General features: G+C 41.2%; 1 protein-coding gene and 1 long non-coding RNA gene across 5 annotated transcripts in view; one reads left to right on the top strand and one right to left on the bottom strand.

Moving 5' to 3' along the window:
• LOC308394300 (NACHT, LRR and PYD domains-containing protein 12-like) overlaps positions 1 to 26,321 on the top strand; it is a 168,294-nt gene that overhangs the window by 4,037 nt on the left and 137,936 nt on the right. For 3 of the 4 annotated variants that reach the window (XM_080878555.1, XM_080878553.1, XM_080878554.1), the window contains exons 1-3: positions 18,355 to 18,480; positions 20,103 to 20,344; positions 20,449 to 22,237. In XM_080878555.1, the coding sequence (XP_080734681.1) occupies positions 18,449 to 18,480; positions 20,103 to 20,344; positions 20,449 to 22,237 (2,063 nt within the window). In that variant the 5' untranslated portion in view covers positions 18,355 to 18,448. Of the gene's footprint in view, positions 1 to 8,951; positions 9,295 to 12,941; positions 13,125 to 14,460; positions 14,597 to 15,006; positions 15,058 to 17,911; positions 18,044 to 18,348; positions 18,481 to 20,102; positions 20,345 to 20,448; positions 22,238 to 26,321 lie in introns of those variants that run through there. The other variant, XM_080878556.1, reaches the window with a different exon arrangement.
• LOC308394322 lies at positions 1,027 to 5,429 on the bottom strand. The gene is made up of 3 exons (XR_013971189.1): positions 4,365 to 5,429; positions 4,004 to 4,284; positions 1,027 to 3,889 (listed from the first exon to the last, which is right to left on the bottom strand). It is a non-coding gene; the product is annotated as an uncharacterized lncRNA (long non-coding RNA).

The raw sequence follows: 26,321 nt of genomic DNA, 5'->3' as shown, positions 1-26,321 counted from the left end.
TTAAACTAGAGGTTCATGCCAGCTCGTGTGGCGCAGGCGCTGTTCTGTTGCAGGAAGATGGTCACGGCGTGGATCATCCCGTCTGCTACTTTTCAAAAAAGTTTAACAGACACCAGACCCATTATAGCACCATTGAGAAAGAGGCTTTTGCCTTACTCCTTGCGTTACAACATTTTGAGGTCTATGTTGGGTCAAGTGTGCTGCCTGTGCAGGTGTTTACCGATCACAACCCACTGGTGTTTCTTTCCCAAATGCGCAACTCCAATCAAAGACTTATGCGCTGGTCCTTGTTATTGCAAGATTTTAACTTGGAGATCAGTTACAAGAAAGGGAAAGATAACGTGTTGGCTGATACCCTGTCTAGAGCACTTTCTCCTTGAATTAAACATTTTGGGGGTAATGTTGATTCTTGGGAAAGGGGGTGTTACGACTGTGACCGTAATCATGTGTGTGAATTTGAGTGTCCAGGTGCTCCTCCGGGGTTGGTGCACCCAGGGTGGATGGCTCACACCGATTGGCTGAGGACTGGGAGGCAGCGGATAAGAAGAGACCACCAGGGACTGTCAAGGGATTCATCCTCGGCCCAACCCAACCGGCAGACCATTCACTGTGTCAAAATATTATGTTAATGTAAGAGCATGTAGGGGTGGACCGCCTTTTTGTTTGATCAGTTTTCTCCTGTTTTTGTTAGGCAGGGAGGAAAGTGATTGTCGTGTTTATTTCCTGAGATAGGTTACTTTTTATTTGTTGTTTTGGCCTTGGGTTCACCCTGAAGTTATGGTATGCTCCCTTCCTTTGTTTAACTGCACTTATTGTAAATAAATCACTGTCACAAAATATTAAGCGTGTGACGTGCTGCTTGGGGTTGGACGGGGATGGATCACTTTATGTTGTGGTCTGGCCGCGCCTAGACGGGCCATAACAATATATTAATCACATATATATTTAAATTTAATATCACTGGAATAAAATGCTTAGCATTCATCTTTAAAACACAGGGATAGGTTGCTTTTTTAAGTAATTATGATTATAAACATGTATTATAATAAAGCAGAAGCAGGACAAAGAGAAGATGTCTTGGTGTATGCTCAATTATCCAGGTAAGGAAATCCTCACCTTTCTCCTACTGAAACCAAGATAACAGAATAAAGTTTTTAGGACAAAGAGCAGAGTTTCCACACAGTCATATGGGTGAGGAAGTAACTGCGGCTGGCAGTGTGTGGTAGAGCATTTTGAAAGCAGAAATGCTTAAACTTAAATATCTGTAATAGAAATGCACGTGTAAGCTGTTGTTTCTTGTTAGTCTCAAAGTCAAACAGCACAAACTCTTAAATACAAAAGAAAAACATTTTAAATTTTGATGTAATTTTTCATTCATCACCAACACTTTTTAAGCCTAAGACATCCAGACTGATGTCTCTGTGTATCTGGATGGTGATTACAATTATTGTTAGAATCTGAAAAGTCTGAAGTAATGACACATCACAATCAAGAACATCTGTTAGTGACTAAACACAATGACAGTAAAAGCAATGTGCATTAAAAATGCTACAGGAGGAGTCATATTTGACACAGTTTATTGCATTTGTATTCTGTTAACACGCTTATGCAGAGTATACACGTATAAATCTGTGAACCTGTTTCAAAGAGCTGGAGTGGCGTGACTGAATGGTCTCAGTTACAACAAAACAGTGAAAGTAAAGGCATGTAATGATCATCCAAAACAATTTCTTTTAGACCACTAATGCTCATGTGCCACTTACAGTTATTATTTATTTCACATATTATATATAAATATATTATATATAACTGTTAAAATTTACATAGATTAAAGAGTTTGATTATAAAGGCCAACACTAATCACAACAACACCTATTGTGCTTAATTTGTAGTTGCATTGTGTTTTGGATGATCTGAGGTGACAGTTTGGTAGAGATCGTTTGTTGGATACTGAAGGTTTGTGTAAAGGTCATTTTGCACATTTTCATCCTGTAAGCTAAAATTAAAAGTCTGATAAAAAAAACTCAAGGTGACCAAAGGTATGTTGAATCAAAGTAACTTCACAAAAACAGCCTCAGCCAACATTTTGAAATAGAACTGGATATAAAACAAACTTTAAACCTGCTGCTTTGTCTTTACAAGGAAATTACTCAGCAAAGAGCCGTGAGTCTCCTTCATTGATAGTCCAGATGTTTCTGACCTTGAACAGCCACTTTGGATAACAAATGATGTTAACATCACTTTTTTATGATCAATATATCTGATAAATTATTATCAGGCAGCTAATTGACTTTAATTCACCTAAACATAAGAACAGTAGTGCAGAGTCTTGCTGAAGAGGACGTTACATCAAAATGACCTTCAGCTAAAGTGGATTAACCAAATGAAAACAGCAAAGAGAATCACATTTTAAAGTTATGAAGCGTGTTGAAAGGTAAATCATGAAACATGTGAAACAGCTCTGACAGTAGTTTCTCACCTGTCACACAGTCGTGCGTAAATAAATCCAAAGATAACTGAACTCACAATGATGAACACGGTTACACAAATCAGTGTAAGAGGAAGTGTTTCTGTTCCAGACCTGCTGCTTAATTCTGTATGAGGAGAAAAGCAGTTGTCAGAAACATGAAAGGAGTATTGGCATTACTAGTGAACAAAGGTTTTAAGTGCGATGTATGACTATTGCCTTGTGAAGTTAACAAATCCTGAAGGTCACCTTCTAATATCAGTACAGACTTTATATTGCTAAATAATTAATGGTTAAAATAAGAAAATAGGTTGTTTACCTTGTTTACCTTCCACAGTGACATTACAGTTTTTTTTACAGCCGCTAGGACACATTTCTCAATACTTAGGTCACTTTTGCAAAACTATTCACACAATTCTCCTAACCGACCTTCAGCTTGGCAAAGCAGTTTATTTCACATTTAAAATGCACTACAACTACCAAAACACTTTATTCAGGTCTCAAATAAACTCATTCTTCCAGAACACTAGCAAAGGTTGACAGCTGATAAACTCACTTTGTCACCCACAAAACAATGACCTAAAAAACACTAACAACATGTAGCATTACACAGTGTTTTCTTGTGTAAAACAAGGACACATCTCTGTTTATAATTTCAATATATGTTACTGGAATGAATCAGACATCATGCAGAATTCGTTAATATTTGTTTATGTATTTTTATTTTTTTGCACTAAGTAATCCCAAAATACAAGAATTTGTATACACACCATCCACTGATACACATACAATAGTAATGCTAATCTACTCGGTCTTCTCCATTTGGCCACAGGTTCTCATCCACATCACATCTAATGTCATCTAGGGCAATACACCTAGGAAATAATCTTCTGGCATGCCTGATCCATCCCTGGCAATCTTCTGCTGATATCTCCAGGCATCCAGCATTCAGTTGTAAACCTTCCACCACCATGAGGAAAAGAATTCCTCTATGGGGTTGAGGAATGGAGAGTAAGGTGGGAGGAAAAGAGACTCCATTCTGGGATGGGCTGCAAACCACTCGGTGACTGCACGGGAGTGATGAAATGCCACGTTGTCCCATACAATTCTAAATGTTGGCTGATTCCTTCCCTCCGCATCCCTTTCCTCACCTAGCACAACCCTTCCATAGAGATCATGCAGGAACACAAGGAGCCGTTCAGTGTTGTATGGCCCAATTAGTGGTCTGTGTAACAGCAGTCCATCAGTGGATATTGCTGCGCACATTGTGATGTTGGCACCCCTCTGCCCCGGGACATTCACTGTGGCTCTCTTCCCAATCACATTCCTCCCTCGTCGCCGTGCTTTGGCCAAGTTGAAACCTGCCTCATCCACAAAGATGAAAATGTGGTGTGTTTGCCTGCCTTCGATCTCCATGACTCTCTAACATAAATCCACAGTGCAACATAAGCTGTTACAGTAGTAAATTTGTAAAAGTTGTCTTTGTGTGTGTTTGGTTTTGTTCAAAAACAGATCTGTATTTTATTGTGATCTTACCTGGACATACTGGTTCCTGAGTTGCTTGACATGTTCAGAGTTCATCTCAAAAGGCACAGTGTACAACTGCTTCATCCTGACCTGATGTTTTTTCAGGACTCTAGAAATTGTTGTTATGCTTACACTGTGAATATTTGCCAAAGTAACGTTGTCTGCCAAGACTGTGTCTAATTTCAGTGAGTTTTATCCCATTGTTTCTGGTGACCATATCAACAATGGCAGTTTCCTGCACATCAGTGAACATCCGTCCTCTCCCTCCTGTGTGAGGTAACCGTTGAGTCCTAAGCAGAAATGCAACAACAATTACACAAAAGCTTATTTACTTCTGAAATGTGCAAATGCCCTGCAGAATACAAGTTACCTGTTGGTTTGCCGGAAAACTCTAACAATAGATGCCACTGTAGAGCGTTGCAGATTTGGCTACACTCTCTGACCAGTTAGTGATGGTCCGCTTGAAGCTGAAGCTCCGGTGCGTGTGTCAAAAAAATCAACACACTGCTTCAGAAGCACTGTGTCGAAGCTTGATTCGTTTGGCCAGAGTCACGTGATCAGTGACGTCCGAAGCTTCATTTAGAACCTAACTGCTTCGGTATCTGATTCAATGGTTTATAAGGAAGCGAATCATTTGCGGGATTTTTGGAGTGTTTTGATGGTGACAGATAGCGAACCACTGATCATTCCACTGAGAGATTTGGAGCCAGCGAGGAATAGAGGAGGTTCTGTTGTGTGGGAGAATTTTGAGTTGATTTTTGTCAATCGGGTGAGTTTTCCAGCTTTGTGTTCTGGCCGTTTGCTTTTGTTTTGTGCGTGTTTATTATATCTGAAAACGGGAAAAAGGTAAAATGTCAAAAATCTGCTTCCATAATATAAATATCATTAAATAACTTTAGAAAAACTTCCACTTGACTCTTTACTTGTAATGTTGTAAAAATATATATTTTATTGTTTAATTAATCTGAAAATGTTAGTCTGCCAAATGTGCAGCAATTGAATTTCTTTATTCTCTTTATCTGATAGTTTGTGGGGCCCAGTTAGACTGTATAACTGCATCTCTACCAGTTTCTCTGCACTCCAGCCTCCTCTGTGCCATGTGAAGGGATTTTCCTTAAGGCACGATAAATTATCTCCACGAAAAAGAACAGGTTCGGCCATCGCACACTAGAACAAATTCTCTTTTTAAATAAAAATGAAAAAGGGTTACCGTCAATGCATCATGTTTTTAATTTGCAAGTTCATAAGCATTTTCCTTTTCCATTTCACAATCAATTCTACCCCCAGGTCAAAAATATGTCTGGGAAAATTTCCTTAATATAATATTATTTATAAATATACCCTCCGGCGATTAATTGCATACCTGCATGGAGGCAAGACCTCACAGCAGAAGCCTACTCCATAATGTGCTGTACATTATTATATGTATATATATGTAACGTGGTATTTTTCAATTATTGTATTTACCAACATCAAGAAGTCACAAGCAAAGAAAGACCACACCATGGCGCATGTTTAAGCAAGGGGAGTTTACTGGTCAAAACTATTTATTAAACAAATAAAACACATTTTCTTAACCACCAAAAAAATACACGTTCAAAGCAACACAACAGCGGCCCAATATCAGACAGGATTCCACTCTGTAGAGTGGGCAATCATAATGAAGCAGTTGGTTTTATTTTGTGGATTCAAGCTGCGCTTCATATTTCTGGCCACCAGATGTCACCAGAGAGGACTGTGTTGAAAAGCTTCGAGTAATGAACCGTTTTTCAATACAAGCTTCAGTGCTTCAGAAAACTTCATTTGGCCATCACTACTGACCAGCCTCTCTCATTGAGTGACTGTAATGTTCGAACTTTTATTGTGAAAATCGCCGGAAGTAGCTAGTTGTGTGTTCATGTGCTAGCTTAGCAGTTTACAGTGTGTGGATACGTTTCCTATATCTACGGAATAATAAAGAACCAGTATGACGGCTCCGAGGCGATTTCTTCATAAGCAGTGAAGACACAACAGTGACCATGATTTACTACATGATCAATTACAGTAGCTCTGATCTTCCTCTTATTCTTCTTCCACCACGCATACGTATTCCTCGCCCCCTCCCAGCCACTCTTCTTCCTCTTTCAGCCACTTCTCCATTTCTGGCTGGGTCCATGTTTACATCACAAAACAAACCTATTCAGCAGTCGTCTCCTTTTGTAATGAAATTGAAGGAGTAACACCTGTGTAGATGTTCATCTACAATGAGAATCAGCTGTGGCTGGTTAAACTGCATTTTTAGATTTAAAATATGTTTCAATAAAATATTGCCGTTGAATTTTGCTGTCTTATTCAGTTTTGCATTATGTTATTGTTTTGACCATAAGTTTAACAGTTTTGAAAACAGTATGTAAGCACATGCAAAATGTCCTGTACGTACAAAGATTTTTGGCAGTTGTTGCATCTGAGTTAGAAAATAATTCATGAAATTTGAGAGATGTAGTCATTGAATGCATTTTGTGCCAAAACAATGATAAATGATCCTCAGTTTAGCCCACATAGACTTCTGTTGTGCTCACTGTGTGAGGAGTTTTGCAAAAGTGACCTAAGTATTGAGAAATGTGTCCTAGTGTCTGTAAAAAACTGTAAGATGGAGAATATTTGTTTTTTCAGGAGTTGAACACTGACAGGTGTAGCTCCCACTGTCCTCTGATGTTAAATTGATCAGGTGGAGAAACTCAGTCTGATTTTCCTTCATCAGTGTGAACCTGGAGTCACATTTGTACGGTGGCCCTGAAGTGCAAATCACACTGTCCATAATAATACAGCAGTCTACAATTTTCGCCTCCACTTCTCTGAGTTCTGATCGTACAAACTATCAGTGTGATGATTCTCTGTGTTTCATTGGTGCATATTTGAGTGACATCTGGTTGTTTCCCAATTGTTTTCACAACAGTTTCTACAATAAAAAAAAAACAGAGGCTGGAGTATCATTAAAAAATCAATGTTACTTTATGAATCAGATTTTTACATTACCTCCCCCTTAATCTTCTGAGCTTGCAGTTACTGGTAGAAGAAGAATTAAGTACAACTTCAGTGCATCCATATTTGTCCAGGTGTCAGAGTAACAGTGTAACTGCTGCTGACAGTACAGATGATGATGTACTGAACAGAGTTATATAGACCTTAAAGTAGCATCACTCACAGAGGTACATGCTGGTGAGGGTATTTCTGTAAAGGAAGTGCATGTACATGACTGCCTGTTCCTTTGTATTAAAACACTCTTAAAGTGAAACGCTGAGCAGACTCACATACAAACATAAAACATACTCATTTGCTCATTTTCATGTCAGTGAGTGTAATAATAAAAGGTAAAGAAAAATAAAATGAAAAACAGTGCCACACTTTATGTGTCAGCCGGTAAGACCAAACTGTGCTTTACTTGTATCAAGCTTTTCTTTACCACCGGCCTGACAGTTTCATGAATGCTCTTTATATGACCGTAACTTTTTACTGTTTGTGATAAAGACACATTTCAAGTAGTTTCAGAAAGAAGAGAAGCTTTAGTGGCATATTCAGTGTATCACTGTAGCATAAAGCATTCACACAGGTTTCAAACGGTTCATATGTATGGCTGGCAAGATTCATATAGAAGGAGTCATAATGCTAAAAGTGACTCTGGTTTTTGTGGTCTTCACATGTTTAGAAGAATGAACTTTGAGCTACAGCACTGTGCACTCAACAACGTGATGCTGAACACATGAGCCCACTACTTAATAAAGAGATCTGTGTGTGTGTATGTGTGTGTGTGTGTGTGTGTGTGTGTGTGTGTGTGTGTGTGTGTGTGTGTGTGAGAAAATATGTAAGTTATGCAATAAAGTTCTGAAATAAATATCCATATTTCTGGATTTGACAATTACTCACATAAACTTCATGTATAGATACTGCAGATGTTTCTGAGCTTAAACCATTACACTGAAAAAGGAGATATGTCAGCATTATTGAAATATAAATTTAAATATATGCAAGTTAAAAATACTGAAGAACGGATGTTTTAGAACACCATTCAACAGAAATATGTGGAGCAAACAAGACATTTTTCACTTATTCCATTTATTTTGACATTATCTCACTGTGAATAACTGAAAGCAAATATTTATACAGTTCCAATCAAAAATTTAAGACCACTTGAAAAATTGTAAAAACAAAACATCATATTTTGCATAGTTGGATCTTAACAAGGTTCCAAGTACAGCTTCAACATGCAACAAGAAGAAATGGGAGTGAGACAAAACTTTTTTATGAGCTGGTCAATTTATTGAAAACAACGCTTAAACCGAAACAGGCGGTTTTACAGCTGTTCAAAAGTTTAGGACCACATGCCTTTACAAGGCCAAATCTGTGCAAAAATGTGGATTCATTGTCATTTACTGTCAGGTAGTCACACTGTCATTACGTTCTGATGGCAAAGGCAAAACAACTTTCCTTTCTTGAACGCGGTCGGGTTGTTTAACTGCATAAGCAGGGTCTCTCGCAGCGCGCCATCGCTGCTGAGGTGGGATGCAGTAAGACAGTCATTTGGAATTTCTAAAATGAGGGTTATTGATCAAAAAAGTCAAGATCCAACTGGCTGTCTGTTAAGACACTGGATGATCCTCTATCCAAATTAAAAACTGACGCTGATTAAATGTTATATGTTTTCATACATTTATCAACATACAGAGAATGCAAGTCAGTTAACTTTGTTCAAATAAAGTTTTCAGTCAGTTAAAGTCAGACTGAAGCCAACTGAAGTCAGAAAAATGAAGACATGCAAAAGTGTTAAAATTTTTGTTACAACGCCTTCCCTGTGTCCTTGTCTCCTTGTCTCAGTTATGTTTCATGTCTGTCATTTTCTGGTCTGCCTATTCCTCTCTCGTAGTTTTTTTTGCATAACATTTGCTTATTAATAAACAATATATATGTTTGTAATTTGAAGGAGTCATTTGGTGTCACCCAGTAGCCAAGGTACAGAGGGCGCAGGGGGCTGCGACGACAAGCCCGCAGGCCCTGCCGGCAGCCAGTCGCACCAGAGCAGACCAAACCCCAGTCCCAGAGGCCCGAGGTACAAGGGCACCTCACCCCCGGAAAGAGCTGAGAAGAGCCCCAGATGTGGGGTCAGTAACTGTCCCAAAATGCAGTCCTGGATGGACTAAAGACGGCTGAACGAAGTTTAAAAACTACAAGTCCCAGCATCCTCTGTGTTCAGGGAGGAGCAGTGAAAGTGAAAGTGTTGATCCTCCGTTCAGAGCAGCAGGAGGAGGAAGGTGGAGCTGAGGCAGGTGAGTGTTAACATGAATATGTTTCTTCTTATGACATAAAATAATTCCACGCTGTTCGTGTCTGTGGGTGAAACGTGAGGCCGGTCGGCTCCTCTGAGCGCTGGTTTCCTGTAAGTAGAGAGGAAGTGAGTTTAGCTGAGAGAGCAGGAGGAGAGTGAGAGCTGTGCTGAGGCAGGTGAGTGTTAACACCGCTCTGACATTACTGTGTCTCTGTGGCGGGAACAACAGGCTCCGTCAGTGGAGGCAAAAATAATCATACTTTGGTTTTTCAAAGGAAACTACTTTATGTTGGGAGAAGCCGCGCGCTCATTGGATAACGGCTTGTCAATCTCAAGTTATTAGCCAATGAGCGCGCAGGTTCACAGTAAGACCCGCCCTTATCACGACGTCTTTTAAAACTAAAATGGCGAACAAAAAATCGGTGAGTGGAGTTCAGGCTGACTTTATGAAAGTGCGACGTTTGAGCCACTTCCTGTTCTCAGTCCCGGCGTCCTGATCACCGAGGTTTCTGTTGCTCTGATATCTGATATTGATTATATCGGTAAACAGGCTGTAGGCAGAAACATCAGGTCTGATCTGAAAATCCCTTCAAAAACAAACTTTAAGAGTTTTATGTCCGTGAGGCCGCACGCTGATTGGATAACCACCTGTCAGTCTCAGGGTATTAGCCAATGAACCTGCTCCATAGTAAACCAGATCATCATCATCATCGTCGTCGTCAGTCTTACAGCAGAAACTGTTCCTTACTTTGTGCCTGTGGGTCCAGGTTCATTACTGAAGTCTAGATTTTTCCTTTCGACAGCTCGCTCCTCATAGGCGCACAGCTGGATGCTGCAAACTCTGCTCTGTCCTCCATCATCACCCTCAGTCAGTCTGAGAGGTGAAGCACAAACACTCAGTGAGTTCACATTAACAGAACTGAGTTACAGTCGCTGACCTCTGACCTGTCATGAAACCTAGGAACCAGGTGACATGATCCACATTAGGATTAGAGAAACCTGACTTCACCTGCTGACGCTGAACAATTTAAGATTCACATTTAGAAAACAGAAAAAAAGCTGAAAACGGAGCATCAGAGAAAATCCTTCATATGTTTGAAACTGCTTCACTTCCCTAAAGTCTTCTTCTATGATGCTACAGACTTTTCTGAGCTCTCGGTGCTTCTAAACCTCTAAACTCCAATGGATGCATCAGAGATTTTACACTTCACCTGAATTATCACATTGGCCAATAGTTGTCAAAACATTAGGTATAGTAGGTCTCAAAAATGATACCTGTGCACATATTTGACAAAATATGTCAAAACTGTCATATTTGTTCAATCCAGCATGAAAACTGAGAAAACATTTTTCTGTTTTATTTTAAATATTATAAATCATTCAGCAATTGTCACGATTTGTTTTGCAAAGTTTTTTATTAGTGTGTGCTCAAATATGCGACTTTACAGGACAGCAACATTTTTTTGTTGTTGCCATTACTCAGACATTTTTAGATGCAGCTTTTCCAAATTACAAATTCATTTGATGGTTAAAAAAAAAAAAAAAGACCTGTGAAAATTTCAGGCTTTTATCTTTTTTTTAGATATTCATGTTCAAGCATCGCCTCAGGGTTTGATGTCAAAAAGAGGCCTGAAAGTGGGACCAGAAAATGACTTCAGATGGAGTTAGCCTGTTTTTATACTGCATGTGCTCATTGTTCTTTATGAAATAACTGTGGGGGAGAAGCTCTGTTTGTAAGCTAATAACCTTCTGTGAGTGCTTCCTGACAAAAATCATCAATGTTATTTCATCAGCAGAGGAATCGGTTACATTTTAATACTAGTTTGATACAGCCAGCTGAATCAAACAGGGAATCGGCTCCTCTTTGGTTTTCTCTTCTCTTGTTTGCTTTGTGTTCTTTTAAATATTCAGTCCACTTAATAATGAAAAACTTCTAGTTAGCATAGTGTACAGGTTTAGGTATGTGGGTGTGGTCTCTGAAAGGAACAGAAAGAAAATCCTCAATTACTAAGATGTTCACATCAACAACTCGAGAGTACATCAACATAAACACAGGTTAGAAATAAACTAAGCAGAAAAGCTCAGGTGCCATGCCCACGTTCCTCCCTGCCCATTGTCTCTGCCATACAAAGCGGTGAGGTATCCTCTACTGGCAACTCTAAAAGACTACCAGAGAAACTAACAACTGAAGAGAATAAAACCAGAACTACCAGGCCTTTAGTACAAACATTGAGTTTCAGTTTCACTTACACAGAGACAGCCCAGCCTAACTGGGTCAGTGCTGACAAACCTGTAGAGCAGGGGTGGAGAACTCCAGGCCTCGAGGGCCAGAGTCCTGCAGTTTTTAGATAACACCCTGGGTCAGCACCCCTGAATCAAATGATTAGTTTATTACCAGGCTTCTGGAGAACTACAAGATATGTCGAGGAGGTCATTTAGCGATTTAAATCAGCTGTGTTGGATCAAGGTCACATCTAAAGCCTGCAGGACACTGGCCCTCGAGGCCTGTAGAGGACACTGCTACACACTGTTGGCCTTGTTTAAATGTTATCGCCCCCTAGTGTCCAAATGCGACATACAACGACACAAAAAAGAGAAAATGTCTCTTTGTTGAAGATGATCAGGCAGGGACTCGAAATGATTTTATTAATTAAGTCATTTTTAATATTTGATTATGTGATTAGTCGACTAACAGATGTGCCAACTATGACACATCAACTATGTCAACTTTGCGCCTGCATGTGTGTGATGAAGCACTATACACTACTTCTGGTGGTTTACAACACACACACACACACACACACACACACACACACACACACACACACACACCAAATGTCAGCTGATTTCTTGTAAATGGGGAACGGTAATGAAAGTGAAAGTGTTCAGTCGTTCAACTATTTAGTGTGAAAGAACAAAACAAAAGTCATCCCATCTCAAACAAGAACTTTTATTTTCTATCTCTGATTTCTCCAGAAATGTTATAATACAAAGTTTGAACATATATGATGATTGCTGTGAACCTTCATATTTTAAATACTCTGGAAGATAAAATAGTCTACTGAGCCACTTTCAGGCCATTGTCTTGCACACTGAAATCTGGGGAATGTTTGAACATGAATATCTCACAACTATTAAAGATTAAAGCTTAAATTTTTCTCCATATAAGAGTATTTAGTTCAGACATTTTCAGTGACTCTCTGTGTCCATCAATAACTCTGAGCACTCTGAGCAGTTCTCTTCCTTTGTCGGCCAGATGAAACCTGCAGCAGGGCCGGATGGATGCATAAACACAACCTGAACATCCTTCTCTTCCTCGCTCAATAAAGCAGTGACTTTTCTTTGTACCAGGCAGCTTTTTGGTGTTAGTTTTCCTGGGTCTGGTGACCCAGTGGCTTTGGTTATGATATGTGTCTATAGTTTTTATTTTGTGTTTATTTAGTTTTAGTATTCCTTGCTCCATGACTCATGTTAAGGTTTCCTGATGTGTAGTTTTTAGTTTTGTTACGACGCTTTTCCTGTGTCCTTGTCTCCTTGTCTCAGTTATGTTTCATGTCTGTCATTTTCTGGTCTGCCTATTCCTCTCTTGTAGTTTTTTTGCATAATATTTGCTTATTAATAAACAATATATATGTTTGTAATTTGAAGGAGTCATTTGGTGCCACCCAGTAGCCCCAGATGTGGGGTTAGTAACTGTCCTGGATGGACTAAAGAAGGCTGAACGAAGTTTAAAAACTACAAGTCCCAGCATCCTCTGTGTTTAGGGAGGAGCATTGAAAGTGTTGATCCTCCGTTCAGAGCAGCAGGAGGAGGAAGGTGGAGCTGAGGCAGGTGAGTGTTAACATGAATATGTTTCTTCTTATGACATAAAATAATTCCACGCTGTTCGTGTCTGTGGGTGAAACGTGAGGCCGGTCGGCTCCTCTGAGCGCTGGTTTCCTGTAAGTAGAGAGGAAGTGAGTTTAGCTGAGAGAGCAGGAGGAGAGTGAGAGCTGTGCTGAGGCAGGTGAGTGTTAACACCGCTCTGACATTACTGTGTCTCTGTGGCGGGAACAACAGGCTCCGTCAGTGGAGGCAAAAATAATCAGACTTTGGTTTTTCAAAGGAAACTACTTTATGTCGGAAGAGGCCGCGCGCTGATTGGATAGCGACTTGTCCATCTCAAGTTATTAGCCAATGAGCGCGCAGGTTCACAGTAAGACCCGCCCTTATCTCGACGTGTTTTAAAACTAAAATGGCGACAGAAACTCTGTGAGTGGAGTTCAGGCTGACTTTATGAAAGTGCGACGTTTGAGCCACTTCCTGTTCTCAGTGCCGGCGTCCTGATCACCGAGGTTTCTGTTGCTCTGATATCTGATATTGATTATATCGGTAAACAGGCTGTAGGCAGAAAAATCAGGTCTGATCTGAAAATCCCTTCAAAAACAAACTTTAAGAGTTTTATGTCCGTGTGAGGCCGCACGCTGATTGGATAACCACCTGTCAGTCTCAGGGTATTAACCAATGAGCGCGCAGATTCACAGTAAGACCTTATCGCAGCATTTTTTTTTAACTAAAACATCGACAGTAAAACTGTAACGTGTCCTGTGATCTATAAACACTCTGTGATGAATAATCTGAAGTCATTTTGAGCCTGACAGTAGTTTCCTGTCACAGAGCAGAAGCTGCAGGCAGTTTTTGGCACCTTTATATTTAATTTATTCCAAAATAAATCAATAAAGGTAGAAAAGAACTCTCAGTGACATTAAAAATCTATTTTTAAAGACAGATGTGACCAAGTGCAACAAATATAAGATGACATGTTTACAGATATTTGAAGTATTGATCATATGTAGAACACAGAGCAGGTCCAATAACAGAGTCATGCTGCTCACAAACAGCAGTTTGGTTTCATGAGCTCACTTCCTGCAGTGATCCTCAGCTTCTCTCCAAAGGAGCCGTAACATGTGGGCTCCTCACCATGATGATGATCCCAAACACACTGAGTTCCTTCATCCACCTGATCATGTACTTATTAAATAATGTGATGGTTTTGGTGTTTTTTAAAGACTTTGAGCCTCTAAAATAACTGGTTTGGACTTTAGGGCCAAAGCTCCAACATTAGAAAGCCGTCAGTGTGATGCTTCCAGTACAACAGCACCTCTGAGTGTGTGTGTTTACCTCTCAGACTAACTCCACCCTGACATCAAGAAGATGGAGGAAGAGGACGGAGCAGCATCTGCAGCATCCAGCTGTGTGTCTGTGAGGAGTGACGGAGTTACACAAACACCTCCACCTTACAGTCATGGACCTGCAGCAATAATGTAAGAACACTACTAACTTTATTAGTCATTTCAACATAACCATGACAGAATCATTGATCTGTGATTGGTTCAAACTGTTTGATCTGAGTTTGATTTTTATTGACTTGTTTTCTTGCTAAGATCTGAACTCGGTAAGTTTAAGTGAAGTCAGTGCAGCAGAATCAGAGAGAAGAGCTGAGAACAAACTGAGTTCATTCAGAGACAGAAAAAACTGGCTGATGATTGGCTGACCTGTCAGCGTTATGAGGCAGACACAATATCACAGAGGGATCAGCTGATCATATGGCTGTCAGAGAGAACTGATCAGTTATTGATGTTTGTGTTTGCAGAGGTCAGAGGTCACAGTCTCCAGTATCCAGCTGTGTGTCTGTGAGGAGTGACTGGTCCAAAGAGAGACCTCCATATTTCAGTCATGAACCTGCACCAACAATGTTCTTCAATCATGGAGCTCAGCTGACCATGTAAGAGAGCTGCTGACTCAGAGTTCAAAGGTTGTTTCTATAAATGTTCTGCCAGTGACATCATAACTTAACCTAACACTGGTCTGTGTATGAAGTATCATTTAGTGGCAGTTGTTAAAGTTGTATAATGATGATGCTAGTTTGGGGTGTATTTTCCTGCTGATGCAAATGCATCTACTTTGCCCTTTGTCTGGTGCTTTGGACAAAGACGTCCAATGAAACTCAGAACAACACAGTTTGCACCACCAGCAGGCAGAGGAAGTGGCTGACATCCAGAAATCCTACCAGTGGCTGAACAAAGCTGGACTGAAAGACAGCACAGAGGCACTAATCATGGCAGCACAGGAACAAGCTCCGAGCACAAGACCCATAGAGCCCGGGGTCTACATGGCTCTTTTTGGGGGGGTTGTGTTGTATTAATAGTGACTTTGTTTCTTTGGACCTGACCAAAATCTTTTGTTTTTCAGTTCAGTTGCAACATTGACTAACACTAATGCAGGGGTCGGCAACCTGCGGCTCTTTAGTCCTTACAGTGCGGCTCCTCGTGGTTTGGGAAAATAAATTAGAAGTATTTAGCTGAAGTGTATTTTATTTATGTTCTTTTTTTAACTTGTAGTTCTAAATTGGAAGATTTTTGTGATATTGAAATATAAAAATAAAATTATATTTTTTTATTTTTTCATCGTTCAAATAAGCGTCACACTCGCGGAAGCCGGTGTACCCGCCGAGACGCCGTGCATTTATCGAGACTTTCAGCCCCAGGTAGGCCAATTATGGATCTTCGGATCCACATTATGTCAGCAGCTGTTCTCCACCGTGAACTATGTTAAAAACAAACACCGCTCACTAGGGATGGGTATCGAAAACCGGTTCTTGTTGAGAACCGGTTCCCACTGTTTCAATTCCTTGGAATCGTTTGCCATTTTTGCAAACGATTCCCTTATCAATTCCAGTCACCCTGAATGACGTCACCACGTTGCGGAGCGTCATTTACCTGGCAGGAAACATGGCGGCTCAAACGCTAAAAGGATTGGTTATACTTTACAAGAACGGATGACAACAGGGCAACTTGCAATACTTGCAAAGTAGATACTTCATTTAAGGGAGGGAACACTACGAATATGCAAAAGCATTTGCTCACAAAACACGATGACCTTAAATGAATGTCGTGTTTTTAATTCCGCTCCGGACTCGTGAATCTCAACCCAGCAGCAGCGGTAACATTTGCACGTCCTCTCCCGTTAATGCGGCAGGTAAATAATCAGCTAACAGTGCATATTATGTTAGCGCGATCTGCCTTATCTGCCATTACTGCGCGTTTAGGTGACCATGATGAGAGAGACAGAGTCTGGCTGGCGCTCGCTGGCAGTTCTCGCTGCAGTCTACCGGTAGCGTCTCCTTTTAAGCCAGGATAGACTAATGTTACCGAGCAGTGACTAAGTTTGTGGTCAAAGGCTTGCACCCATTTGCCACAGCAGATGCCCCCGATTTTCGGTAAGTGAATGTGTTTAATTGTAGGCAGGGACATTACTGGATATTCTTGTGTAATTGCTACAGAATAATTTATGTTATACTTTGTTATTGCTACAGAAGAATATTTATTTTATTATTTTACATTTACAATTTTTTTCCCCGGGGTCCCTGTGACACCACATTGAAGAGCCGTAGGCTGGATCTCTTAAGATCTCACTGTTGGGTTTGTAAGGCCATGTTACTCCTAAATTTATATCTTGTTCAAAGAGAAGATATAAAACAAAGTTCTAAGCTAATCGACCTTAGTGTTCTCCTTTTTTAAAAAGAATCGATAAAGAATCGAATCGTTACACAGAATCGAAAATGGAATCGGAATCGTGAAAATCTTATCAATACCCATCCCTACCGCTCACGCCTCACAGACGACAGCTTACAGTCCTGTAAAGATGAAAGTGACTTCGTACAGCCCCGACCTGCAGACGCTGTGCGCAGAGGTTCAGGAGCAGAAGTCCCGTTGTAAACATATCACGGCAGACCCGACGATGTTTGCATGAACACGCTTTTCAGCTTCTCTTTATTGACCACTTTTCACACACGGTTGCTGTACGCACACAGCCGGCTGTAGCTTTGCAGCTCACAGCCCGACACACAACAGCACAGACGTTAAGGCGGCGAGGCGTGATTGCGGGTGCCGCTCAGGTGCGTCCGCCTCCCCTGCAGCGGCGCTGCAGACCACGCCCCGCCACACACATTAACCAGGTAAAATACATATTTAGGCAGAATTTTGCAAATATCTATTTTTCATCTTTCAGCAGCATAGAGCTTTTTTTCCAATTATTTTTTAAAAGTCAGGTCAAGGCTCCAAAAGCCCAAACGAGATATAAGGGTGGCGGCTCACAGCAGTTTTTGTTTGCTACATCATTTTAGTTCAGCTGGGTGTCTTTCCTTTGGTTATATTTCTTTAAGAGTTCAAATGTGTTCATTACATAAATAACCTGTAATTTTCTCTGTAGCACTTCATGGATTTCATAAGCAACACACCTTAGTTGTTCACACAAAGCATAAAGGTAAAAAACAGTATATACAGTGTTATCTTCATTCTAGATGTCAAAAAGTATTTGTGGCTCCCAGTGTTTTCTTTTGCGTGGAAACTGGCTCCAAATGGCTCTTTGGGTCCTGAAGGTTGCTGACCCCTGACCTAATGGTATATTTTTTTTAGCTGGATCGTTCTATAAAAACATGAATCAAATCTGAGAAAAGTTTCCACCTGACCTGTTGAATGTTATTGAAGCCAGAAGTTTGCCTTCATACTGTGTTTCTTGCATGCCTTTTGTGGTGTACTAATTGATGTGAAATGAATGCAATGTGGTTGTGTTTGCAGAGGTCAGAGGTCACAGTCTCCAGTATCCAGCTGTGTGTCTGTGAGGAGTGACTGGTCCAAAGAGAGACCTCCATATTTCAGTCATGAACCTGCACCAACAATGTTCTTCAATCATGGAGCTCAGCTGACCATGTAAGAGAGCTGCTGACTCAGAGTTCAAAGGTTGTTTCTATAAATGTGTTCTACCAGTGACATCATAAATGATTCCTAATGGTGGTCCGGGTACGATAATGCTAGTATCAATCGTAGTAGTAATGCAATCCAAGGTAATGATTTCTTCTCTGTTGCTGTGAACGTCTCTGCAGCCGTCTGTACTCTAATCTGAGACAACTATTACTGACAGAAACCATCACATCATCCAGTTTGTGTGTTTGCAGCTGCTTAAAAGATTTTAAACAGATTAATCAGTAATTCATGTGATGTGTTTGTGTTTGCAGAGGTCAGAGGTCACAGTCTCCAGTATCCAGCTGTGTGTCTGTGAGGAGTGACTGGTCCAAAGAGAGACCTCCATATTTCAGTCATGAACCTGCAGCAACAATGTTCTTCAATCATGGAGCTCAGCTGACCATGTAAGAGAGCTGCTGACTCATTTACGGGTGTTTGAAATTCTGTGACCACTTTGTAATTTTAGTTTATATTTTAAAGTGTTTTTATTTGTAGTTGCCTGTATTTTTATTACACTGTGTGTAACGTGGTGGTTTGTGCTGTTTGGGATTGTTTTGGTGTATTTGTGTCAGAACATCAGATAAATGATTTCATCACATTTTAAAAGAAAGTATCAGGATAATAATCTGAACTGAGTCATCAGAAATAGAAAGATGGTCTCAACAGGCCACTGAGCTGATCTCCAAAGAAATGCAGAAGATTGAAGAGTCCGAGGCTGTTTATTTGTCACAGGCATCGTCATACACGTACAACACAGTGAAATGTGCTGAGCTGCTCCTGTGACTGGACAAAACATTAGAAACAATCATTAAATGAAATAATGAAACATTGTGCAGATGTAATGTTAAAGTGCTTTGTGCCACATTAGCACAGCATGTACTGACAGAGCAGTGCAAGCAGAACAAAGCAAATGAGCAAAGTGATGTAAACAGAGTAACTGAACAGAGTGAGCAGAGTAATATCAGCAGTAATGAAGCAGCAGGATCAGTGTAGCAGCGTGTGACGTCATAATGAATCAGGTATGATCTGAAATATGACAGTGAGACAAGAACATGATGTAAGGTCCTGTTTAAACCCTGATGGTGATGCTATGAGGGGAGCATGTTCTGATTTAGGACTTGGATGGTCTGAGGATAGAAGCTCCTCTCTGTTTGTGTCCTGATGGTGCAGAAGCTTCTGCCTGATTGTAGAAGGAGCTGAAGCCAGCATCATCCCAGAGGTGAAGCTCCTCTGTGTGCAGACCTGAGGTCAGATTCCTCCAGGCTGATGTTCAGGATCTACAGAAACGTGTGGTTGTCGTTATTGCTGCACTGTGTGCTGACAGCAGATACTCAGAACAAAGCGCTGCACACGTGTTCTTTACAAACATCTGTACATATCAAATATGGATCATGGCAGTGAATGAACACGTTTCTGTCATTTGTTTCATTGGCTTCTTTTTTCTGCCTGTGTTCATGTGATTAATGTCTAACACATAAACAGGTTTGTAATCAAACATCACATCATCAGGGAGGCATCATGAAACAAAGTTACTGCTGGAGGCTGAACTCAATTTGGTGGCAATGTTCAAAAATATCACTCAGATCATTTCAAAGCTTGTAGTTCTTCTTCTTCACTTCTGTAAAATAATAGAAAGAAAATCAGAACCCAGAAGTTCACTTCCTGATGACTGAACTCTTTCAAAATAAAGCTGAAAGCTCTGAATGTGACACCGCTGCTCCACCACAGTTTTTAGAGGAGGTCAAAGGTCAGTTGAAAGTGATGGATCCCAAACTTCCAGTACATCCAGTGAAGGACATAATCAGCTCTGTGATGAAGGCTTTTACTGTGGAGTTTGTAGGCTGATCACTCTGTGTTTAATAAGACAGGCAGGAACAGCAAAGGAAACTTGGATTCTGAACTCAAACACAAGTTTCTCCACTTTGACTTTTCTCTGTGACCATCAGAGCTTCTGCACAGTGTCATCAAATCTGGATGTTTGTCACTGACAGTCAATGATTTTAGTGATAAAGAAATGTGTTCACAGAGGGAGGAAGAGGAAGAGGAGTGGTGTCTGTGAGGAGGAGCAGCTGTCCTGCTGTGCTTTGTGTCAGGACGTCCTGAAGGATCCAGTCTCTACCAGCTGTGGACACTGGTTCTGCAGACAGTGCATCTCCTCATACTGGGACCAGTCTGCTTCATCAGGAGACTGGTCCTGTCCCCAGTGTGGAGAAAGATCCAGAAGCAGAGCTGGACTGCAGACAGCCAGTCAGAGCAGCTGTGTACAAAGTAAGACTGAACATCTGTCTGCTGATGGACTCATTTCTGAAAACTGGACTTCTTGTTGTTGTTCAGACATTGAAGAGTTTTCTGTCTGTTTTTCTTTCTTTCAGCAGATGTTGGTCTGCAGGAGGTTTTAGATGAACATAAGATCAGTCTGAGGAGGAGATGTGAACGTGTGACTGAAGGAAGTGATGAAACAGGAAGTAGAACCCTCCTCAACAGGATCTACACTGAGCTCTACATCACAGAGGGACAGAGTGAAGAGGTTCATAGCCAACATGAGGTGAGGCAGCTGGAGACAGCTTCCAAGATGGACGCCCTCCATGACACTCCAATCAGGTGCCAGGACATCTTTAAAGCCTTACCTGACCAACAGAGACCCATCAGAGTGGTTCTGACCAACGGCGTGGCTGGTGTTGGAAAAACCTTCTCAGTGCAGAAGTTCACTCTGGACTGGGCAGAGGGCTTGGAGAACCAACATGTCAGTGTGGTGGTTCTGCTTTCATTCAGGGAGCTGAACCTGATCAGAGAGGAGCAGTACAGTCTTCTGGAGCTGCTCCATGTTTTCCATCCAACATTACAGAAGGTCACAGCAGAGAAGCTGGCTGTCTCTCAGCTTTTGTTCATCTTTGACGGCCTGGATGAAAGCAGACTTTCATTGGATTTCACCAACAGGAAGCTGCTGTCTGATGTCACACAGAAGTCATCAGTCAGCCAGCTGCTGACAAACCTCATCCAGGGGAATCTGCTTCCCTCGGCTCTCGTCTGGATAACTTCCCGACCTGCAGCGGCCAATCAGATCCCTCCTACATGTGTTGACAGGCTAACAGAAGTACGAGGCTTCACTGACGCCCAGAAGGAGGAGTACTTCAGGAGGAGATTCAGTGATGAAGAGCTGTCCAGCAGAATCATCTCCCACATGAAGACATCCAGGAGCCTCCACATCATGTGTAGAATCCCAGTCTTCTGCTGGATCACTGCTACAGTTCTGGAGCACATGTTGACTACAGAGCAGAGAGGAGAGCTGCCCAAGACCCTGACTGACATGTACTCACACTTCCTGCTGGTTCAGACAAAGAGGAAGAAGAACAAGTACCACGAGGGACATGAGACGAGTCCACAGGAGCTGACGGAGGCTGACAGGGAAGTTCTTCTGAAGCTGGGGAGGCTGGCGTTTGAACATCTGGAGAAAGGAAACATCATGTTCTACCAAGAAGACCTGGAGCAGTGTGGTCTGGATGTGACAGAGGCCTCGGTGTACTCAGGAGTTTGTACAGAGATCTTCAAAAGAGAGTGTGTGATCTTCCAGAAACCAGTCTACTGCTTTGTTCATCTGAGCATCCAGGAGTTTCTGGCTGCAGTCTACATGTTCCACTGTTTCACCAACAGGAAGTCAGAGGTGCTGAAGGACTTTCTGGGAAAAAAATACAACGAGTCATCTCTGGATGATTTCCTTAAACGAGCCATGGAGAAATCCCTCCAGAGTAAAAATGGTCGTCTGGACCTGTTTGTCCGCTTCCTTCATGGCCTCTGTCTGGAGTCCAACCAGAGACTCTTAGGAGGTCTGCTGGGTCAGACAGAGAACAGTCCAGAAACCATCCAGAGAGTCATCAAGAACCTGAAGAATAACAAGAAGTTTAATTCCTGTCCTGACAGAAACATCAACATCTTCCACTGTCTGATGGAGATGAACGACCTCTCAGTACATCAGGAGATCCAAGAGTTCCTGAAGTCAAAGAAAAGGTCAAAGGACCTCTCTATGATCCACTGCTCAGCTCTGGCCTTCATGCTGCAGATGTCAGAGGAGGTTCTGGATGAGTTTGACCTGCAGAAGTACAAAGCATCAAAGGAGGGACGACTGAGACTGATTCCAGCTGTGAGGAACTGCAGAAAGGCTCGGTGAGTCCAGATGTGATCACTAACATCATTGATCAGTGTCGGTTAATAGTTTAATCTTTAAATTAAAAACACAGTCCTTGGTTATAAAGTGCTTTACAAACACCAACATTACGGCTAACAGCTGGATTCTCCTGTTTCAGTGCAGCTAGCCAAACAACAAAGAGCCACTTGCTGCTAAAGACAGAGTGAAAGTGGACGGTATATCCTCCATTCTTCATGTAAAACACATGCAGTGAATTGTAATGCACCATCTGTGTTTACCTTCATGCAGTTTTCTCTTTATGGTGGACTTGGATATTTAAATGTTTCCCTCCTGGAGAGTCTTGTTCACTTGATTAGTTTTTGTGAAGGGGATTCTCCTCACCCCGTCTCCAAGGGAGACACCAGCTACCCTTCAGAGAAAATTTATTTGCCCCACTTGTAACCACGATCTGGTTCTTCCCGTCACTGCCCACAGCTCGTGACCATAGGTGAGGGCAGGGACGTAGATCGACCGGTAAATTTAGAGCTTTGCTGTCAGGCTCAGCTCTCTCTCTCTTCACCACGACAGACCGGTACAGCGTCCACCTCACTGTTACCGCAGCAACAGTCTGTCTGTTGATTCCTGCTCCCCTCCCCCTTCTTTACACGACCCTGAGACTCCTCCACCTGGGGCAGGAACGTCTCTGACCCAGAGTGGGCACTCCACCCTTTCCCAGCTGAGGACCATGGCCTCAGATGCTGATCCTCATTCACAGGGCTTCACACTCTGCTGAGAACAGCTCCACTGTGAGCTGGAGGCCATCACCTGATGAAGCCAACAGAACCACATCCTCTGTGAAAACAGAGACGAGACTCTGGCTGTATCCCAATTCAGGGTCTGCAGCCTTAAAGGACGCATTTTAAGGCCGATTACATCACAGCGACGGGACGAAGGTCGCTGCTCGAAATGCGGCCCTCAAATGCGTCCTTAATTTCGCTGAATTTTAAGGACGTGGCGGTGTAGACTTCATATAGTATACTACTATACTATACACTATTATTAGTGTAGTCTACTATTATACTATACACTATTATTAGTATAGTATACTATACTATACACTATTATTAGTATAGTATACTATTATACTATACACTATTATTAGTGTAGTCTACTATTATACTATACACTATTATTAGTGTAGTCTACTATTATACTATACACTATTATTAGTATAGTATACTATTATACTATACACTATTATTAGTATAGTATACTATACACTATTATTAGTATACTATACTATACACTATTATTAGTATACTATACTATACACTATTATTAGTATAGTATACTATACACTATTATTAGTATAGTATACTATACTATACACTATTATTAGTATAGTATACTATTATACTATACACTATTATTAGTATAGTATACTATTATACTATACACTATTATTAGTGTAGTCTACTATTATACTATACATATCTGTTTTTAACAGGGAATCTTGATCCTGTTACATTTGACTTCTGTTGAGCTTCTTGAATTGTCACCTTCAGTTCCTTTCCTTTACTCTTCCAGTGTCTTTGGTTTAAATGTATTTACCCTGATAACTGCATATGAAACAGTTCACCTCTTGTCACTCACTATTATCTGTTTGCCATAAAAGTGTTGGTGATGTGTTGGGAGAATCGTTATTTTCAGTCTCTTCTTATAAACATAGTGAGGCAAAGATGTGGGTCGTGGTCCCTGATAATCAGATGTGTCTGTGTTCTGTTACATGTGACGTTAGAGAGGTTTTAGTGGAGATAAAAACAGGACCAACATCACTCGTGACTGCTTTCCTGTCTTCACAGTGTGTTTACTGTTGGAGCTCGTCCTCCTGTTGCATCTGTCACAGCTGTTACGCTCCTCTGTGACTCCTCCTCTGTCTGCTGTGACACTGCAGGAGTTTTTGGTCATGGCGTGTGAATAACTGCCGAGGTCGGCTAGGACGACGCCACCACTCGTTGTCAGACCCTGTCACGCTGTCTGGTGTCATCTTTAGCCGAGGTTATTAAGAACTTCAAAATGAAACCAGTCTCTGTTTTCAGTCTCCGCCCTCTTTTGCAGCTTTGAGCCAGGTTGTAACACCTGTTAAAGTCACCACCTGTTGTGACCGGGGAGTGAGATGAGTGTGAGAAAGATGAAAACAACGTCTCATTCTGACTAGTTACTGGGAACTGATGTGTGATGATGCAATAACAAAGATGACTGTTTCTATGATTTTCTGTTTTATTAATTGTTTTTATTGATGATAAGGACAGGCAGAGGAGATTGGATGGATTTACTTTGTTTTATTATTTTGCACTGAAATGGAGTCCAGTGTACAGTCCTTGGTGTTGCACATTTTAATATGTTTTAGCTGAGACTGTAGTGGGCACTCTTTAAATGTCGGGTCAGTTTGTCACGTTAGAGCCTATTTGTGCCTGTTAGTGCTGACGATGACTTCAGACCGAGCTGACTGAGGGGTCTAAGCTCATGATGCCACCAGCAACACCCGGGTCATGCTGCAGAGTTTTCAAACCCCGCTGACACTCGACATAATTTACTCAGGTTATATCAGGTGATCTAAGAAAGGCCGCTTAGAAAGAAAAGCGAGTGCACTGCTTTAAGTGTCTTGAAGATGTTTAATCCGAACATTCAGCTTCTTCACTTCTAAAACCAGAAAGTGGAGAGTCCCAGATTTTAATCCTAGTGGGAGTGTCCCTTAAGAGGGTCGCTGACCAACTATTGATCATGTGGCTCATCACATGAGCCAAGCTGTGAAAAAGGGTGTGGGTGATTATCAGCAGAGGTTTCGAGAGATGAAACGTCTTCAAGAAACTTAAAGAAGTCACTTTTCTTTCCAGGCTCCTTAGATTACCATGACTGTATGATGAGAACCTACACAGACATATCAGGTGAAGGTTTCAGTGTTTTGGTTCAGTTTAATGTAAAAATGGAGATGAAACACATATAAAGGCTGGTTTACACCACTGAGCCCTGCTCTAAAACACTGACACAGATCTGTCTGTGAAGCTGGCTTTAACAAATAAGAGCTTAAAGTTTTAAAAACGTGTTTAGCGCCAAACTGTCCACTTTACTGTCTGTAGCAGGAAGTGGCTGTTTGGCACTGAAACGGGAGAATCCAGCTGTTAGCCGTGATGTTGTGTTTGTAAAGCTCTTCATAAACGAGGACTGTGGAGGAGGAGAGCCTGTGTGAGTCAGGTGGTTCACCGGCCGAGTGTGTCAGCCGCAGAAACAGCTGATCAGCGCCGTTTTATGCAGTAAAATAATCTTTCTGTTCCCAAACACATCCACACAGTTTACAACATAACAGCCCACTACATGCACATCTCACCACAAACATGCATAAACCTGAACATAAAATATGTCCTGTACCTGTGTGATCTCTTTAAGTAACTCACAGAATATCAACACTAACGCCACAAGTTTGTTGGTGTTTTAACATTTTAACCATTGATTTTGAATTAAAACCAACAGTTAATATATTTTTACACCTGAGGAAAGAGCAGCAGAAATATTAAGACAGATAAATCGTTCTGTCTTCAGTCTCCATGAACAGCATCAACATCCTCTGGTGAAATTTCTCTTTCCTCCTTAAAATATATTAAATGTCAGTTTAATTCCAGATTAATGGTTAAAACATGTATGTCACATATGAACATCAGGAAATAAAGAAAAGTGACTGATTCAGTTCCATATATGCTCCAGGGAGGCGTTAAGGTTCATTGAAATTGTTCAGTTATTAAAGTTTAATCTGAGCCGAGCTGACTTCCTCAGGAACAAATAAACACCGAGATAAACTTCACCTTACAGATATAATCTAAATGAATCATATCCAATCTCAGAGAGTTGACAGTCAGCTGTGTGCTGGGAGACATGTTTGTCTGCAGTGTACGAGCTCTGACTGCTCCCCAAAAATGTCGGAGTGAATATATTAATATTAAAAGTGTAGCTGGTGACACAGAAACAGAGGATTTAAGAAGTTTAAGTGTAGGTCGGGTCCACACATGTCCAAACACCTGTGCGTAGTCCTGCTTGTTACTGAGAAACGCACACTAATAAAATGGC

This window comes from Rhamphochromis sp. 'chilingali' (genome assembly GCF_963969265.1).
Source record: "Rhamphochromis sp. 'chilingali' genome assembly, chromosome: 3".
Lineage (NCBI taxonomy): Eukaryota > Metazoa > Chordata > Actinopteri > Cichliformes > Cichlidae > Rhamphochromis > Rhamphochromis sp. 'chilingali'.
This window is presented reverse-complemented; position numbering and strand designations above follow the sequence as displayed.